We start from the raw sequence: 18,045 nt of genomic DNA, 5'->3' as shown, positions 1-18,045 counted from the left end.
AGAGGGAGGAGTGATCTGTGACAGGAAGCCCCAGAGTCCCAGTGTTAGCAGACATTCAGGTCCCCTAGGGGGGGTAGGGGGTAAATGAAAGCATGACTCAAGGGGCCAGAGCCCTGCAGCAGAGTGAAGATGCTGTGGCCAGCCCATTGTCCAGGGTGGCTCTGCTCCTGGGCTGGTAGAGAATCCACCCAAATAGGTATGTTAGATCCATGGGAAAAGCAATCTATTCCTAGGGTAGTATGTATAGGGGTCCAGATACCCCCAGATACAGAGATCTAGGTAACAAGCAGAGGACAACTGCTAATCCTGCCTGGGACTCTGCTGTGCTGTTAGATACTATGTTCCATTATTGCTTGTTAGAGTTGAATCTGGTATGTCTCGGTGGGCTCTTGTGCTCAATTCTTGTCCCCAGCTAGAGGCACTATCTTTGGGAGACTGTGTCCTGGCTAGAGGAAGAAGTTCCTCAGGAGGCAGACCTTTCAAAGGGTCACATCAGGCCCATTCTTCCTCTTGGTGATAGAACCTGTGAACTGAGCCAAATCTTCACTTAAGTGGTTTCTGTCAGGTTTTGTGGTCACAGATGACAAAGGTGGCTAACACAGGAGAAGAGTGGTAAGCAAAGCTTCCCAAGATCAGCGTAGAGAGCTGGGGGAATTTGGGAGGCTTGGGCATGACTGGTACTCCATTATCCTTCCTGTCTCACCTTGGCAATTCCTTCCTCTGTCCATATCATAGTGATTCCTCAGGTTACTCTAAGATGTCCGAGGCACACCCCAGGGTCCCACCGTGCTGTGCACCTTGGTTTGAAGACATATGTTCTCTTCCCTGAAACACAAAATAAGAGAGATGCTTCAGGCCCTAACTCCCTCAGGGAGTGGCTTCTCGGCATTAAGCAGGGAGCCCACGGGGCTTCTGAGGGTTTGCAGTCCACGTGAGCAATAGCTCTGAAGCTGAGCGGCTTAGCGTGACTGCTCTCTTGGGCAACCCAAGCCTTTTTAAAACAAAGGGCTACAAGATGTATGTAGCAAGGCCACACATGCAAGGGCACTGGGCGGTGCCTCCAGCATGAGAGCTTGCACGTAGAGATGGGGAGGCCTGCACATTTATTTATTTCATTTAAAAGTCAGGTGTGCATGTGGTACAACACTCAAGCAGAACTGAGCACCGCCTTCGTGACAGGCCCCAGACCCCTTGCCAGAGTCAACTTTCTTAGTGCTTTCTTGCATATCTTTCAAAAATTTTAATGCATATTCAAGTATATATTTTACCTACATGGAATCACACTGTATTGTTCTGCAACTTGCTTTTTTTCCGCTTTAATAATATGTCTTACAGTTCTTTCTGTTGGGATGGAGAGACCTTTCTCATTCTTGTTAACTGTAACCTAGCTAAAATAATATTCTTCAAGCTAGAAAGAACCTCCAAATCAATGTGATCTAATTGCCTCATTTTGCTAGAACCTGGAGGACTGAGGTGGCTTGCCGGAGGGTACAAGCATATTAGGGAGAGGAATAGATTCCTCTGAGAGTCGTCTAGAAGGAAAAACTTCACCAGGGCCAGCCCCAGTTTGACAGGTAGGAATGACCATGACCGTATCCAGCTGCTCATTTGTAGCAGGTAGGAAAGCGGGCAGCGGAGAAGTCAGAGCTACCCTCTGCACATGCTGAAAGGGTGCTCATAGGATTCTTTCCGCCAGTCCTGTGGGCTGCATAAACGAGGGTCTCCCATTCCTGTCCTGGAAAACAGGCATTCTCTGAAAGTCACTGGGTCTTTGCTGTGTTCTTCCAGAGTTTTTGTAGGGAAGTGGCGGCTCCTTTCTCCAAACCCGGTCCTTTGCTGTTTCCTGGCTTTATCCCCACACACTGACTGTCCCCTCTGGTTATTCACCCACATGGCATAGATTGGAGGGAGGGAGGGAGGGAGGGAGGGAGGGAGGGAGGGAGGGAGGGAGGGAGGGAGGGAGGGAGGCTGAGACACAGCTTTTCTAAGGACTGTAGGTGCTCAGGGCTGCATGGTTGGTAGGTTTGAGGTGGGTCTCTTGACCCTAAACTGTCATATCTGGGCCATTTGTATGCAGCAGAGCCCTCTGGTTCCTAATCTGTAGATGCAAGTCCTTAGCCCAGCTTGTTCCCCCAGGTACTTGTTCACCAGTATGTGTTCCCACCCCTGGGATATGGGATGTGAAACCATAGACCTGAAAGGGCATGTCTTCCTGGTACATCCAATTGACACAATGCTTTGAGCGGAGAAATGCTATTTTTATATTAAAGCAAACACTGATATTATGGAATAGCACAGAAAATTCAAGTTACATTTCAAGATAAAAGAGGCAATTTCAAAGCAATTTTATCCTTCTTTGCCTCAGGCATGTCAGGCTTTCCCCCTTGGACCCTGGAGGATGTATGCTAGCTCCCCTCTCCTTGTGGGGACTTGACTGAAAGTGCACTAGTTAGATTGAAGTCCTTTGCCCCAAAAGTGGAAGTTTATCTTAGGAGTGAAGAGGCTAGGCCCTGATTCCCCTCTGTACTGAGCTGTGTTGGCTCACCGCTGCCTGCTGCCTATGCGCTCATCTTCTTCATCTGGCCTCTTCAGCATTTCTCTTGAGTGGCTTTGGTTTACCTTGACTCTGTCCACCATGGCTATCTCTGTGTCACTTCCATTGTTATTGGCCTACTTCTCTGTTTATCCCTCGGGAAATCTGGTTGGCTCATCTCATTTTCTTAGACATGCTCATAAAACACTGCCCAAGCTCAGAGTTGCTGCTCCTGTGGGTCCAGGGTCACCTTAAACGACACACTTGCCTGAGCCACTGTCTGGGGTGGTGAGCAGACTGGATGGTTTGTTCTAGAAGGGTGCATCCACTGGTGCTGCTTCAGCCCAGCATGTTTCCAGGGAAGTGAGCTCCTTTGCCCCCAGCACAGCATGCCCACTCCATAGACATCCTTTCCCAAGCCTTCCTGCCTTACCATATTCCCTGCAGTATACCTGCCCACCATTGCACAAATGGCAGGAATGGCTTTCCTCCAAGCAGCTTGCCCAAATAGGCTTCCTCTCAGGCTAAGCTGGAGTATGGTGTCACTGGCAACTGGAGGAAGGGGTAAGGGAGCACAGCCTCAGTGCAGGGGGTCCCTGTTGGTAGAGGAGATGTGCTGACAGGGCCAGCTGACAGAGGTACCACAGATGGATTTGCTATTCCAGCAGACTGCCATCTTTATCATGGAGGCTGGCTGTGTTTTGGTGCCATTGGCCCTCCTGCATGTCTGTGTGGCATGATATAGATGAGGTCTCATCACAAGGAGGCCATGTTATCATTCCAGTATTTTTATTTTTCTCTTGGATCAACACAGTGGTGACACCGTGGTTAATGTGCTAGAGACGGGGTGTTCCTCTAACAAATTAAGAACAGAGAACACTTGCCTTTCATCTGACTCATCCTGTCCCTGTTTCACTCTGTCTTTTCACTGAAGGACTTGCTTGCTATTGTATAATGGATAGTGACATGGGGCATGGCGTGGGGAAGTCATACAGACCCAAATTTCCACCTTGTCTCTGCTGCTCATAGGTTCTGTGATCTTGTGCAGGTTTCTTTGTATATCTGAATCTCTTCTCATCTATAAAGATGGTGCCCTGGCCGCTTGTGAGAGATCTTAATGAGGTCTTGTGAATTAGGTCATGAGACCCTTGTACCATTCGGGCTATTCAGACCTTTTCCAGTGCATTCCATTGGGCCTCTGCTAGAGGTGCCCTGTATACCCCACTTCCCTCCATTGCCTGGTATTGTAGACTCAGTTGGAACATGAGCATGGAACTTTATTTATGAGGACTGTCCTATGTTGTGAGTGCTATTGGGACCCTAAAGGAAGGTGGTAACATCAGTCTTTGTCTGTAGCATGGGACTGCCTTATGTTTCAGTGAGGGCTACAGGGTGGGGGGCATATGGAGCGCTCCCTCTAGAATGATTGTCAGGGTAGCTTTGTGGATGTGACTTTGATAGGTCCTGACAGCTTCAGACCAGGCTCCTCAAGTCTACAGTCAGCACTACTCCCACCATCTCTCTAGCCCAGTTCCCTTCCTGCCAGGCTTCCTGAAAAGCAAAAACTAGGAAAGCTTGTTTTGTCTGCTCTTTGCTTATCCCTACTGAGGTTCCCTTTTCTTCTCAACTGGAAAGTTACTAGTTAACAGACATGGTTATAAATACACAGAACACTTGAATATGCCAGGCACTGTGCTGGGCAACATGCCCTCATCCCACGATAAGCAGCCACACTTCTTACATACAGATACCCAGGTATCAGGTGAGGGAACAAGCCCACTGAGCTTGGCCTTCCCAGTTCCACATAGCCATGTGGTCACAAGAGATGGAAAAGGCCTGCCAAGCCCAGGCTGCCTGGCTCCACATGGCAATAGAGATAACAAGTGAAGGAGTAGGCTCTCTAAGCCCTGATTACTTGACTTTTCCCCTTCTTCTTTCTTTATCACTTAAGTCTCAGCTCTTTGGAAATGGTCCCTTCTCATCTGCTGTGCAGCAATAAGCTCTTCTCTTCCCTGCCAGTCTACCCTGTCTGTCTCCCTCCAGCCCACAGGCCTCTGTCCTGGGTCACTGTAGTGACCTTAAAGAGCCAGTTCCTGGTACTTGGGAGGTATTGCTGTATCCCCATCAGCTAAGTGGTAAACAGTGTCTCCCGTGGCAGCACGGGAGTGTCTGTGTTTGCGAGGGCTCCCAGAACAAAGGAACCCCAAGCTTGAGTGTCTCAAACAGAAAGCTGATAGCATCATGTGTGACTCCTGAGTCTAGAAGCTGCAAGTCAAGATGTGGAAGGTCATGCTGCCTCTGAAAATGCTAGGGAAGGGTCTGCTCTCTCTCTCTCTCTCTCTCTCTCTCTCTCTCTCTCTCTCTCTCTCTCTCTTTCTCTCTCTTTCTCTTTCTGTCTCTCCCTCTCCCTCTCCCCCCACTCTGGTATTCTCTAGGTATTCTCCAGGTTTGTGGGTGTGCAGCTCTAGTTTTCATGTGACAGTTTCCCTGTGCATGTGTCTCTCACATCCAGATCTCTACTACTCATCACGATGCCAGTCATGTTAGATTGGATCACCATTTTCCAATATGACCTCATTTAGCTCATTAGCTCATTTGCATTTGTAGTGACCTTTGTCTTCTAATAATGTTATACACTAACTTAATTTGTAATCAGAGCTGGGGTGGGGGACACACAGTTCACTTCATAAGTTGTACTCTATATTGGAATTCCATCAGGCATCTTGTTTAGTTTATCTGGACCAGACCATCATTGGCTCCTCACCATCCTGGTGACCAAGGTGGGTCTTCCACATCAGCCTTAGACTCTGTAGAACCATGTGTATTCCCCAAAGGAAATCAAGAGTACTCAGAGAGGGGAAAAGGGCATTGTATTTTTTTTTGGGGGGGGGGAGCATTGTATTTTTAAGAGAATAGATTGACTCAGGTGGACCCACACTGAAAGAGCTCATAGTCTTTTAAGAAGCATTATATTGGATATTGTGTGGCTGTGACCAGAATGCCTGGCATAAAAACATAAGGGTGGAATATTTCCTTTAGCTGACTGTTTTGAGGATTCAGTCCATGGTTTCTTGGCACCATGTGCTTCAGCAGAGCAGTGTGTGTGTGTGTGTCCGTCCCTTGCAAATATGGTGGCAGCAGCTTATGGTGGAGGCTGCTCTTCACTCCTTGACAAAAAGGAAGCAGAGAAGAGAGAGACAGGAAAGGACAAGGACTTGCTCCCAGTACCCTACTTCCTCTAGCTGGGTCCTATGTCCTGAAGGTTTTGGAACCTTTTAACATAACTAGAGACCACATACTTAGCCTGTGAGCCTGCAGGGACATCAGATCCTGCACGCAAGAGGAAACAGCAGGTTCCAGACTCCACATCAGACTAATATTCTTCTCTGGGACATAGGCTTTTTCTAAATAGTGCAAACAGAATTTGGAGATCACTTGAAAGCAGCTTTCATAAAGAGGAAGAGTTGGATACTTCGTGACTGTGTGGCATCACAGTCACTATGTTCCAAGTCTTCTACGTGACCTTATGTGAAGGTGGATCGGTAACCACTCTCACATTGACTAAGGTGACAACTGCATTGCCAGTTATACCATGTACTCCACCTTTGTGGTCTGCATGATTCTTGTATTACTTTGAGGAAGAGAAAAAAACTTGCTAGGTTGTTCTTACCACTCCCATTGAGTAGTTGAGGAAACCAAGATGGAGTACAATTACGCATCTTGCCTGAAGGCACAGTAGTAAAAAGACATAGGATATAAGCTCATGTTTCAAGCTTTGAGTCCCCTGATCTTAAGTAATTTTCAACCTTCGTGTCACAGTAACATCCCTACAAAGAATATTTTAAAAATGCTGTGCTCACAGGACCCAGCCTTTACCAGTAACCAGCCTGAGGGTGGGCTCAGGTGTAGCTTATGAAAATGACTCCGGTAGTTCCAGGGTTCAGCCAGGGTTGGGGACCATAGACCTGCACTATAAAGGCTGACCTGAGGGGTACAGCACAGATGTCTTTAGAGTCCTGTGAGAACTTCAGGTACAGGAAATTGTAACTATGAAAGCACAGTGGCGTGTAAGAACCCAGGTAAACTAAAGAACAAGACGCAACCAAGTAGATCCACAATTGATTTTTTAAACATGGTGCTCCAGAGACAGAGCCCTGGGAGACCTGCCTTCTCATACCTCAGGCCTCAGCTGTGCATGGATCTGCAATGTTGTGAAGAGTGGGTGTGTGTGGAGGCCTGGGGCAGGGTAGGGGAGCTGACATTGATCGAACTCTTGGGCCATGTAGATCTAGTGGCTCAGCAACCATCTTCAGAGATGCAAGGCCACCAACTGCCTAAGACCATCCAGCTAGCAACTGAGGGAGGGAGGGGTCAGGAGGACATGCTCAGGGCTACTTGCCTGGGGCGCATCCTTCTCACAGAAGTTTTCTAAAAGACATAATACCTTTTCTCAGGAGTATCCCAGAAGGCCCTGTCACAAAGGCCTGAGAACTGCTAAATGTGCAACCTCAGCCAGCCTTGCTTCTGTAATTCCTTTGCAAATGGAACCTTTAGGATCAGCACAAAGAACCAAAATATCTTCTTCCTGCCTCTGTGGCCTGAATGTAAAGCCCTCCTGTGCACCTCAGCTTGAACAAGCTGGATCCCCAGGGCCTACAGCTGTTCCTTAACCATGGAATTCCAGCCTCTGACTTTACAGCTCTGGGTTTGTCCTTGAGTTCCTCTTTCTTTCTGCAGAGAATCAGTGTAGCCCACAGCATTAACACCCTCTGTGATATCATTGAGGGTCACACCATCCATTAGTAGCAACGCTAGAATTAAGACAGCTCTTGGTTTGACTTTTCCTTTCTGTCAGGCTATGCATTTTGTTTTCATACTTTTGATACTCACTAACCAAATATGTTTTGCATATGTAAAAAATTAAAAACAACTAACAAGCAGCCTCAAAGCATGGCTGGCTGCCTGGTGTTTGTTAAAGCACTACTACTCCCAGCTGCCTGCTGCCTCCCCACACCCTACCAGTGGAGTGAGAACAGCGGTAGATTTCCTTGTCAATCCTGCTTACTCCAAGTACCCCCTTAAGTCCCTTCTCCCTATCTACCCTGCTGTGGCTCTTGTACATTCAGGTTAAGGACTGTTCCATTCTCATCACAGACAAGCTCTGTGCTAGCCACTCTCCCTAGCGCCTGCTTCCTGGCCTCAAGAAGTTCAGGGGATCTGATCCCAGTCTATAACCCCAGGTAAGGGCATGTGAATCTGACCGCTCAGTACTGCAGCAGTCTTCAAAATTAGTTTTCTCACTTTGCTTTAAATGGGACTTTGACCTTTTCATTCTTAACTGTTTATCAGGAACCTCTTGGAGGTTTTTCTTGAGCAAACTCAAACCCTTATTTCACCTTTTCAGACCCATTTTCATGTATTCAAATACAAAGCCTTCTGGGGATTTTTAGGCTGCCTCTTGCTGGGTCAGTGTCAGGGCGTGCCCTCTTACCTATCTTTTGGAGGCTGCTCTGCTTTGCTCTGGTGGAAGGAGCCAGACATGTGGTCATCTTGCTTTTCAATTCTGAAAAGTTCTATGATATCTGCCCTACCCCAGGAGCTACAGGTCACACCCTCTGTCATTCCCAGTCCAAAACGCCAAAGGGTCATTCATATCCAGATACTAATCTTGACCTTACATAAAGAAGGAGTTTCTGGATGAAGCCTCTCACACCTGAATGCCAGGTGGCTGATGTTTAATATTCAGTGCAAATCACTAAAGAAAATATGCAGCTATTGCCAATTAATACAACTTCGAATTTTTGTTACTATGCATGATATATACACATGCTATGTACATACATATAAAAGCATGTAACCCAAGTAAATTCCTTCCCCAGCCCAGCTACACATCCACCAAAACATAAAGAACCTCAGAGGTGGCTAAAAGGCTGGGAGGCTCCACCAAATCCCTAAAAGAGGCACAGTGGAGAGTGCAGCGGCAACAGAGAGTGGCAGGGAGGTTTTTGGTGGTGGTGGGTGTGTGTATTTCCCTCTCTCTGCCTCTTCACAAATGCAAATACTTCTGAAAGGGTCTCACCTACAACCATCTCATAGGGGCTCTAATTAGCAGCTCATACCTGGAAGGGGATGGAGGAGGTACTTAGAAGGCAGGTATATTAAGAAATAAGAGCACAGATAATGTCCTAGAAATGAGGGGTACCTGAAAAAGTAAGGGTTGGGTTTCCTGGAAGAGGAAGGGGAGGGTATGTTAGACTTGTTTCAGGATAATGGTCCTGCCAGTTGAGGGGCCTTATACTCACAGGTATAAGGATACCTGTGAGTTCTAGGTCTAATCATGAAGGCCAAAGGTGGTGAGCACAGAGTAGTTCAGAATGAACTAAAAATGCCCTTCAGCCATTCTTCAAGTAAACATTGGTTGGGCTGGATGTGGTGGCACATGCCTTTAATGCCAGCACTCCAGAGGCTGAGGCAGACAGATCTTTGTGAGTTTGGGGCCAGCCTGGTCTACATAGTTCCAGGCCAGCCAAGGCTATAAGGAGAGAACGTGTCTCAGTAAACAAACAAATAAATAAATTCATTGGTTAGGCCCAGGGCTTGTGCAAGCATTGGCAATAAAGATACAAAGCTACCCTGGAGCCTAAGCAGTTCCCAGGGGAGATAGATAATTAGGAGATGATTGCAGTGCACAGTGACAAATGCTACTGAAAAGTATATCTTAATATAGAGCATTTAGCAGGCCATGAGAAGGCTGACAGAGAGACAGAATGTTGTTCGTTCAGTGAAAGGGATGCTACTGGGCTTCAAGGCAGGAATAGTAGCTCCCAGGTAGACAGCAAAGAATTGACAGATGAAGAAATAAGTGAGGCATTGCAAGGGGGCATAGAGACTGAGGACAATGTGACAGTCATTAGAAAAAGCCAGATCTCCAGTGGGGATTCTTGGGAGATCTTTGCAAGTTCCCAGCCCAGAATGTCTTTAAAGACCACTCTTACCACTACTTGGGTGGTGAGCTGGAGGCAGAGGATGTAGCCACAGGGTACAGCAAGGCATCTGCATGCAGTGCAGTCTGTAAAAGTCCACTTGTAAGGAGCACCTTGGGGAGAAAGGAAAGGAGTTCAGATGATCAGGAGACAGAGTCATCATCTGCATTCAGCTGCAGGTTGACATGGGACCCTGGGGGCAGGAACCAGTGATAATTGATGGCTAATCTCCAGGAGTTGGGTGAAGGGTGACATTCTCTAGTGCAGAAATGTAATGAAAATACCAGGAGTGAGGCTGTGGGAGAGAGGAAGCTCTCTAGAAGGAAACTTTTGAAGGAACAGAGAAAAAGGGAACAGGGTGTAGTCAGTCAGACACAGTTCTGATAAGGATACAAAGGCTTTCCATGTTCAGCAAGCCAAAAATGCCAGCCTTGTCCTGAGCTGAGTGTCACCTTCACCGATTGAGGCAAAGGTGTATGTCTCATTCTTCATCACTGCCAGCAGAAATGGTTTGTCCATCTGTAAGTAACCTGGCCATCTCACCAAGGTCACTGCAGTTGCCTCCAGGTAGCCAGGCTGCCTCCACTGCCCTCCATTTAGGCAGCTGCATGCTGCCAGTGGTCCTTTCAAAAGGACCATTTTCCATTGCACACCCTCCAGTGTCTTTGTACTGTCCCTAGACACAGCTCCACAGATGTGGTTGGCCCTGGTGGCCTTTAAGAAACCATTTTTCTCATCCTGAAAGTCTGTGCTCATTGTGCCATCAAGAACTCACCAAATGCAGGCATCCCCTCAGCACCTGCACAAACCCTGACTTCACGTCTGTTGGCTGTCTGCTTGAGATAGCCAGGCAGAGGGCGAGGCCTTCCCTCATGACTACTGAAAACCACAGCCCCTTAGGCTCCGTGTGATCTTTTAAGTGGCATTGCCACTGAGTGAAATTATCCGTTTACTTCTTCTATATTCAGCCTGTTAGCTCTGTGGAGCAAGGACTTCATCCCCTTGCTGTCTTCTGTGTTCACTGCTTGTAGAGCAAGCCTTGGCAAATAGCAAGCACTCAATAAATGCTTATTGAGTGTACAAAAGAAGCAAGTGGTGGAACTGTGGTGTTGGGCAATAAACTAGCCATGTCCGGATCCATTCATGGCTGTGTCCTCAGTGCATTCACTAGACCCGGAGCCTCAAGAATATGAACTGTGTTGAAGGTAGGATCGAGCCCAGCCTGGGGAGGGCTAGGTCAACAAAGACAGGTTTTGAAGGCAAGAAATAGGGAGTGTGGGGTGAAAGGTAGAACCTTGTGGGCTTTGACGTGGGGGCAACGGTCTCAGAATGGCCTGTGCTCAGAGCTGGAAGCAGGCTCTAAGGTAGAATGAGGCAAGCCAGGATGGCAGGGTTCCTCTCTATAGGATGGTGCAGGGTGTGTATTGCTGGCTAGGACCAGCTGTGCAACCACTTAACAGAATTGAATTTCAGCACTTCTGGGCAGTATAGTGTCTCTGTGTCCAACACTCACACCCTTGATATCTTATGCTAATGATTTAAACCTTTTTTTTTTTAAGTCTGGTTTACTCTTTTCAGATTAGAGACTCCAAACCCTGAACATGTTAATCACCTTTACTTCTCTTATAATTAGCATTTCTTCCAGCTCTGAAAGCTGATGATAATTAGGCTGGTAGGTTGCAGATTCCATAGTCCCCAGATGGCCACTGTTGGCTACTCTGGCAGCACTTTGGCCTGGGACCAACCTGTATTCAATCTGTTCCTCTCAGTGTTCTGGTATTCCCTCTGGCCTCCAGCTCTGGGCCCCTTCCAGCCTATACTGATAGTGCTAGCAACACCCCTCACTCTGTCCCACCTGGAGCCTTGAACCAATTTTCCTGGTTGTAACTGCTTCAGATCTGTGTTGCTTCAGCACACCCATCACTTGTTACTTTTCTTCCTGGGTCACAGCTGGGCACAGTAGGGAAGTATGGGACTATTGAAGAAACCTGTGGCTGTCTTCCCCTGGTCTTTAGCTTGATGTCCTTTCACCCTGGCATTTCCTTTGCCTTTCTGGGCCTCCTCGGTGTCTTTATTTGCCAAGTTCTTGCCTCATTATAACTGCTTTCAGCTTTCCAAGAATTGGCCTGATGGGTGGTCACTACTATAGTGTCTGGTCAGGGAAGCCTACTGAGCCTTCTTACCCCCATTGGATATAGATTCTGTGTTCGTTGCTGCTAGGGCCAGCACACATGTAAATGTTGCCTCATAAGTCCTCCCACAACATGTGCTAAAATACACCCACCATTTGGGAAGGAATCCAAGTCTCTGAGCTTCAATCTGCCTGGCCCACACAAACCATGCCATTAGTCTCCTGTGCCCTGGTCATACCATGTGCTACCCCAACTTGGTCTTCAGAAGCCTGCTAGATCTAGTGAGTGCAGGCCCAGTGCAGATCTAGAGCTTAGGAGATTGCTTAGCCAGCTTCAGCCAGCAACTGTCGTCCTAACTAGCCTGTGCATCACTCATGTGGTACTGATCTTAGTTTGAGTTTATTCAGCAGTTCTTGTGCCAGGCCCTCTCACAGGCTCTGGGGATAGATCGTGAGTAAAAGATACTAAAAGCCCTATGGTGGCAAAGGTCACGCCCCCCTCCCTCCCCCCCCCCCCCCCAAAGAGCCTTCTTTCACTCCTCAGCTCTCAGAACTCTCCCAGATACTCTGCTGGCCTTATTGGTTCATATGCATAAAGTGATGGATGTTTGTTAAGTTCTTAAAACATTTATTGAGTATCCACTGTATGCCAGGCATTGTATAATTCTTTAATGCATTGACCCCACCCCACCCCCTGAAATCCCCACCAAGCCTGTGCTGACTGCTCCATCATCATTCTCACTGTGAAGAGAAGAAGCAAAGGAGATAACATGGAAGTCCTGCCCATCGCACACACTAAGAGGAAGGGTCCTAACCTGAGCACAGTTTCATTCATGGCTTTGTACTGTATCTCCATAGTGCTTGGTCAGCTTGGGGAGCTTGGGGAGCCTCAGTTCTCTCTACTGCTGTGACCCTTCTCAAGATGGCTCTCATGACACGCAGCCCTGCTTCCTTTCCCTTAGTAGGTCATTCCTGAATGCCTTTGGCCTAGGTGTCTGTGCTGGGGGCTCTGACCTAGAAGTTTCTCCTTTCTATGCATGTTTTTATATTTATTGTCATATACATGGACACATGGGCCTCACCTTGACCTGTACTTGGTGGACTTGCCACTGACCTCTGTGCCCCTGCATCCTCCCATTCTGCTTCTCCTGGCTCTTCCTGGGGACGATCTCTCCTGCCCATGACATGTTTTTCTGCCATCCTCCCCTTCCCGCCTTCCCACCTTGCTTTTCTCACCCTCACACTCTCTTTTGATCTTGCAAATCCAGGCCCTTGGAGAAATCAGACAGTATGAAATATGAAAACTGCTTGGGAAGTAATTGAAGAAACACTGTGACTTTTGAAACCCACAGAGATAATACTCACACCTTCTTACTCAACTTTATTTAATTTTTAATGGCAGATTTAATTAATGAAGATCAGGTCTTCTGCCTTCAGATGTGCTCAAGAAGCAGCTGCAGGCAGAGGAGGAGGGGCAGCTGTGTAGAGTGAGGAAGGCATTCCAGAAGTGGGAACCTGAGGAATCTATGAGAAAACAAGTCTCCAAAACTAACAGCTCATGATGTGCAGACAGTGCAGGCCCATCAGAGAATATCCAGAAAGCCCATGAACTTCTATGGTAACTGCAGCACCCAGGCCCTAGACCTCAGTGGTCTAGGACCTTTCAGTGCTAATGGCCTTTCTGGGAAGACAGGACTCCATCGTCCACATTTGCCACTGTCCTTCTAAAAATAGGACTACTCTGCTATCCTCACTTAAAAAGCAAGGGCCTGGCCAGACTTAGTGGCTCAGGCCTGTAATTTCAGTCCCAGGAAGTTGAGATAGGAAGAGTAGTGTGGCTTTAGATCCAGCCTTGTCTACATAATGAGTTCCAGGTTAGACTGGGCTACAGAGTAAAACCTGGTTTCAAAAGCACCAAGCAAGCAAGCACAGCCAGGCGTTTATTCAGCCCTCACTGGAAGCCAGGCTCTGAGCCTGAAGTTGAGGTCTACTTGGCCCTGCCCTGCTCTGCATCCCACTCTTTGACAGTCCCTGCTTCACTCATGGACCCACATTGCCCTTTGGACACTCCAGTATTGTTTTATCTCTTCGTGAGGCTTCCTCCTTGTTTGGCTCATATCTGCTCACCCTTTATAGTTTGTTAGAAATGAATATGTTCTTTGACTCAAGATCCTGACTTCTAGAAGGTTCTCTGTAGAGCTGCAGGTAGGCGCTTGTTCTCCTTAGCACTGTTTACAATTATAGGAGAATGTATTGGGCCTACAGGACATGGTGGGAGCTGCTTGACCTGAGGTACTGAGTGCTTACTAGAGCCCTCACCCACACTGTGCTCACTCACAAAGTACCCCTTCACAGAGTGTGATCGCTCAATATGCTCCTTCACAGAGTGCTCACCCACAATGTACCTCACAGAATCCTCTCTGATTAAAGCACCTGCCCACAAACTGTTTGCCAACAGGATTTTCACAAGTGTACCATGACCTCACACAGAGGTGTAAAGAAGATGGAATGGGGCCTCAGCAAGCTCACCATTCACTCTGGCCCCTGCTGCTTTCATTTTTGAAAAATATTGGTGTGACAAAAATTGTGCCTTAAAGTTGCGGTGCTAATCTACCATGAAGTAGGCCATGGCTTCATTGTCAGAACCACCAGAAGTGGTGAGAGAAGGAGCAAGAGAGATGCCTTGGTTTGGTTCAGTTCAGGTATCACTCCTAAGAAGACAGTCTGATCAAGTTTGCATGCTGCTCTCAGAGCATCTAACTACTGGCATCATGCCCATTTGTAATTGTGACATTGTGTTGTCTGAGCAGCCCACATGGCCAGCAGGCTCCACTTGCCTTGGACCCCACCCCTATACCTAGCAGTTCTCAAGAAGCCCACAATTATGACAAGTTGTAGTCTTCAGGGTCCTTGTCCTCAGTGAGGAAGGCTGAAGAACCAGGGACTCATGAACAAATGTAGTGATGTGATACATCTCTGCTATGGCCTGGAGACCTTCCTGTGCTTCTGGGCCAGTGGTTATTGCAAAGCCCAATGCCATACATCTGCAAAGGCAGGATGGGACCAGCAGGGGATTTTCACTGAGTCATCATGAGGAAAATTAAGGAAGCTACAGTGGGGTGGCCATAACCACTTCTTGGCCTGTGGACTTCCTATGACAAACTGTACTGACCACATGATTGGCTCCATGTCCCTGGAACGGATGCATGTTGCTACCATACAGAGGCTCTAGGCTTCTTCTGCCTGCCCACAATACACGGGCCCCATTTCAGCCTGGGTCCTGTCTTTGAGAGAGGCGCAGCAGGTAACTGGGCCTGGAAACCTGTGATCTGACCCTATGAACATATATAGGAAAAAAGAAACTTGGAGATAGCTAAGCCAGGTAGATTTCTTATGAGGAAGAAAGACCAGGTTCCAAGTAGGAACCAGAGGTTCTTTTTGGCTTCAGAAACTACACAGTGCTATATGGTTTGAGGAAGATGTGTGTGCCTGGTTTTCTGTCACTCTGAAGTTAAAAAAACAAAGCTTGGAGGAAGTACGTGGTTTACCTACAGACTGCAGCCAGCACACACCAATGTGCTGTCACACTGTGGGCCCATGGGCCAGGCCACATCCTCAGGAGGCTCCATCAGAGTCCCAGTGATCCCAAGGAGGTCATAAAAGAACATCAGCTGGAGGGTTAGGGAGGTGCTGATTGTGTTGCCTCTGCCCTTATCCTCAGCCAGGACAACCATCTCAGGGAATGCCACACCATTCCGAAGCTAAACTGACTCTCTTGATGTGAGTCCAAGGACCTAGAAGAGAAGCAGAAAGCCTCCCTGAGTGCAGTATTAGTCTTCCATGAGGAAGAGTTGTGTTTTTTTTCCTGCCTCTTGTGTGCTGGAGTTGTTGGCATGCCTTAGAGAAGGATCCCTTGCTGTGGAGAGAGGAACCTGGGGGAAATAGATAGGTGAAACTTCCCCCAGTAGGCTCTGGTCCTCCCTGACAGTGACTTTGTGTTCCTAAGCAATCCTGCAAGTTTCCTTTCCATGCTAACCTCCCAGTCAACCCTTCCTGAGACAGTGGGAAGGAATCTCTGTGAGTAGGTAAAGGTGGAGCTTGGTTCTAACCTACACTTACATTCATACCTCTGGTCCTCTAGAGGAAATCCTCTGCTTTGGTTCCTTTCCCTATAGACCTAGCTGGGCTTCATACCACATGACATACTGTCCTGGCAACCCTGATTTGGACCTCTCTTTCCCTGTCCACCCAGAGACTGGCTTGCTGCTTTTCTTCAGCAGGTAGAAGGAGCCAGGCTGAGCCTAACAGACATGCAAGGAAGCACAGCCCTGAGACTTGACAGTCCTTTCACTGTCACCGCAGCTTGTTGCAAGGACTGACTGATGACCCTGAAGCTGTCTGCACATCCGTGAAACAGGGAGAGCTCCTTTTCAGGAGTGAATATAGTCAGCTATACACACTGCACAAAGGCTTCATAACCCGCTCAAGACAGCTGACTTATTTACCCTACACTTCTTGACCCACTTGACCTACCTGACTCAGCCTCCAGGTTTGGTCTTCCTCTGCCCCCTTTATGTCTGACCAATCATGTATGGGTCTGAGAAATCACACCTGGAGTGCGATGTCCTGAGGCTGGAAGGATGTCAGTATCAGTCTTCTGTGGGAGCAAGTGAAGATATTGGAGCTTTAGAGAAAAAGGAAAGTGCTAGGCTAGGCCTGTGTGGCCAGAAGTGACTCACAAGTTAAGCAACTTACTGATAAGCACAATGTGGCACCAGGATCAAACACAGCTAGCTTGTTCCTGCTCCTCGGTTTTTCCTGGCAGCCTGGATAACTTCAGGAAGGACAAGGTAACTGCCTTTAGAACCTCCCAGAGTACATCATGAGAAGCAACAGAGCATACCCCAGTTTAGGAGTCAAGACACTGGATAGCCCTGGCACTGCTCCTTGCTAAGCAACTCGACCTCTTTAGGCAGTGTGGTCTACTTGTCCAGTGGGGATTGGAGTAGATCAAGTTTCAGCACATCTTTCTTTACAGTAAATGCTTCAGGCTTTGTAGACCATGCTGGCTCCACCACAGCCATTCCACTGATTTTGTAGCATACTAGCAACCAAAGACATGGGTGTGTATGGCCATGTGCCAGTGAAACGTCATTTATAAACAAGGTGACCAGCAGATTTGGCCTGTTGCCTGCAGCTTGCCACCTCCTGAACTAAATGATATTATGGTTTGCCTTCAGCAGTCACTTTTCTTGGATTCCATCACAGTGGTCAGCATGCCATGGGAGCTAGGACCTAAGCTATGCTGATACCAGTTAAGATATTAGCATCTGTCCAGTTCTGGTGTGATTATGCCCCACAAGCTTCCAGAAGGTGATGGCAATCTTTGGTAACCAGTTCTGTGTTTTCTTTTTGTAGAATGCCGAGCTGTATAAACTGTCTTGCCAGCAATTCCATGAGGCGGCTTCAAAAGCAGAGAGCACAATAAAGTAAGAATCTGCTTATTGTTCTTGGTAAACTTGCCTGCATTTGTGGAAACCCCTTTGTGTGGCTTGAAACCTGCTGTCACCTGCCTGATGGCAAATTTCTCTAATAACAAGACAGCCATCTGTTCATCAGCCCTCTCAGTTGGGCTGAAGGTAGCCATTGGCCATCAGTAATTGCCCAGATTAGCACACAGCTCTTTTCAGCTCCCTGGCATGTTGCAGTGGGCTTCAGCCACTGCCTTTCTGTGGGGCAGCAGCTGCTTTGTTATCTAGCTAGATGAGGGGCAATGAACAGGCTCCAAGGGTTCTGGAGGATAAGCCCTGGCCCTCTTCTTTGTGAGGGGTGGTAAGTGGGGGTGGGAGTCATAGTGTGTCCCCTGTGGGAGCCTTCTGCTCCTGCTGAGCACACAATGCTGTCCTAGGCCACTCATGCTCAGGATAGTCCATGCTGTGCTCTCAAATGAAAAAGGCTCAGAGAGGCCAAAGGCTCATGGGCCAGTACGTTGCCCCATCTGCCATGCTCCTATGCTGACCATGAACACTGAACCAGGATGTCCGAAGCAGGGAGGTATGGGCTTGCTCATGAATCATTTGGGGTGCCAGTCCCTCAGAAAGGGAAGCCTCACTTAAGTGTGAAGATGCTGTCTGTGCCAGGAGAGTGGAATTCTCCAGTGAACTCCCACCAACCCCTTCTGCTCCCTTGGCAGTCTCTCTCCCAGCAAGTCGGATGAGTCACCAAAAAAGCCCATAGTGGTACAAAATGGTTGGATCTGGCAGCATGAGAAGAAGGTGTCGGGGGCGAGGTGGTTGCATAGCTATGAGGTGACAAAGTACATGTGAAAATGCTGTGGATAACTGTGAACCGTGTGAAGAGCCAGGAGAACAGGGTGGAACTGATGTACAGTTAGAACA

The 18,045-nt window shown here is 47.9% G+C and overlaps 1 protein-coding gene and 1 long non-coding RNA gene across 3 annotated transcripts in view; one reads left to right on the top strand and one right to left on the bottom strand.

Annotated features, from left to right (window-relative positions):
* Positions 1–18,045, top strand: part of Chchd6 (coiled-coil-helix-coiled-coil-helix domain containing 6) — a 210,424-nt gene that overhangs the window by 159,060 nt on the left and 33,319 nt on the right. For both annotated transcript variants that reach the window (XM_060383732.1, XM_060383731.1), the window contains one exon: positions 17,066–17,136. In XM_060383732.1, coding sequence (XP_060239715.1) covers positions 17,066–17,136 — 71 coding nt within the window. The remainder of the gene's footprint in view (positions 1–17,065; positions 17,137–18,045) is intronic.
* Positions 682–16,300, bottom strand: LOC132653960 (uncharacterized). The gene is made up of 3 exons (XR_009591767.1): positions 16,181–16,300; positions 9,529–9,629; positions 682–825 (listed from the first exon to the last, which is right to left on the bottom strand). It is a non-coding gene; the product is annotated as an uncharacterized LOC132653960 (long non-coding RNA).

Source organism: Meriones unguiculatus, chromosome 5, assembly GCF_030254825.1.
Source record: "Meriones unguiculatus strain TT.TT164.6M chromosome 5, Bangor_MerUng_6.1, whole genome shotgun sequence".
Taxonomy (NCBI): domain Eukaryota; kingdom Metazoa; phylum Chordata; class Mammalia; order Rodentia; family Muridae; genus Meriones; species Meriones unguiculatus.
This window is presented reverse-complemented; position numbering and strand designations above follow the sequence as displayed.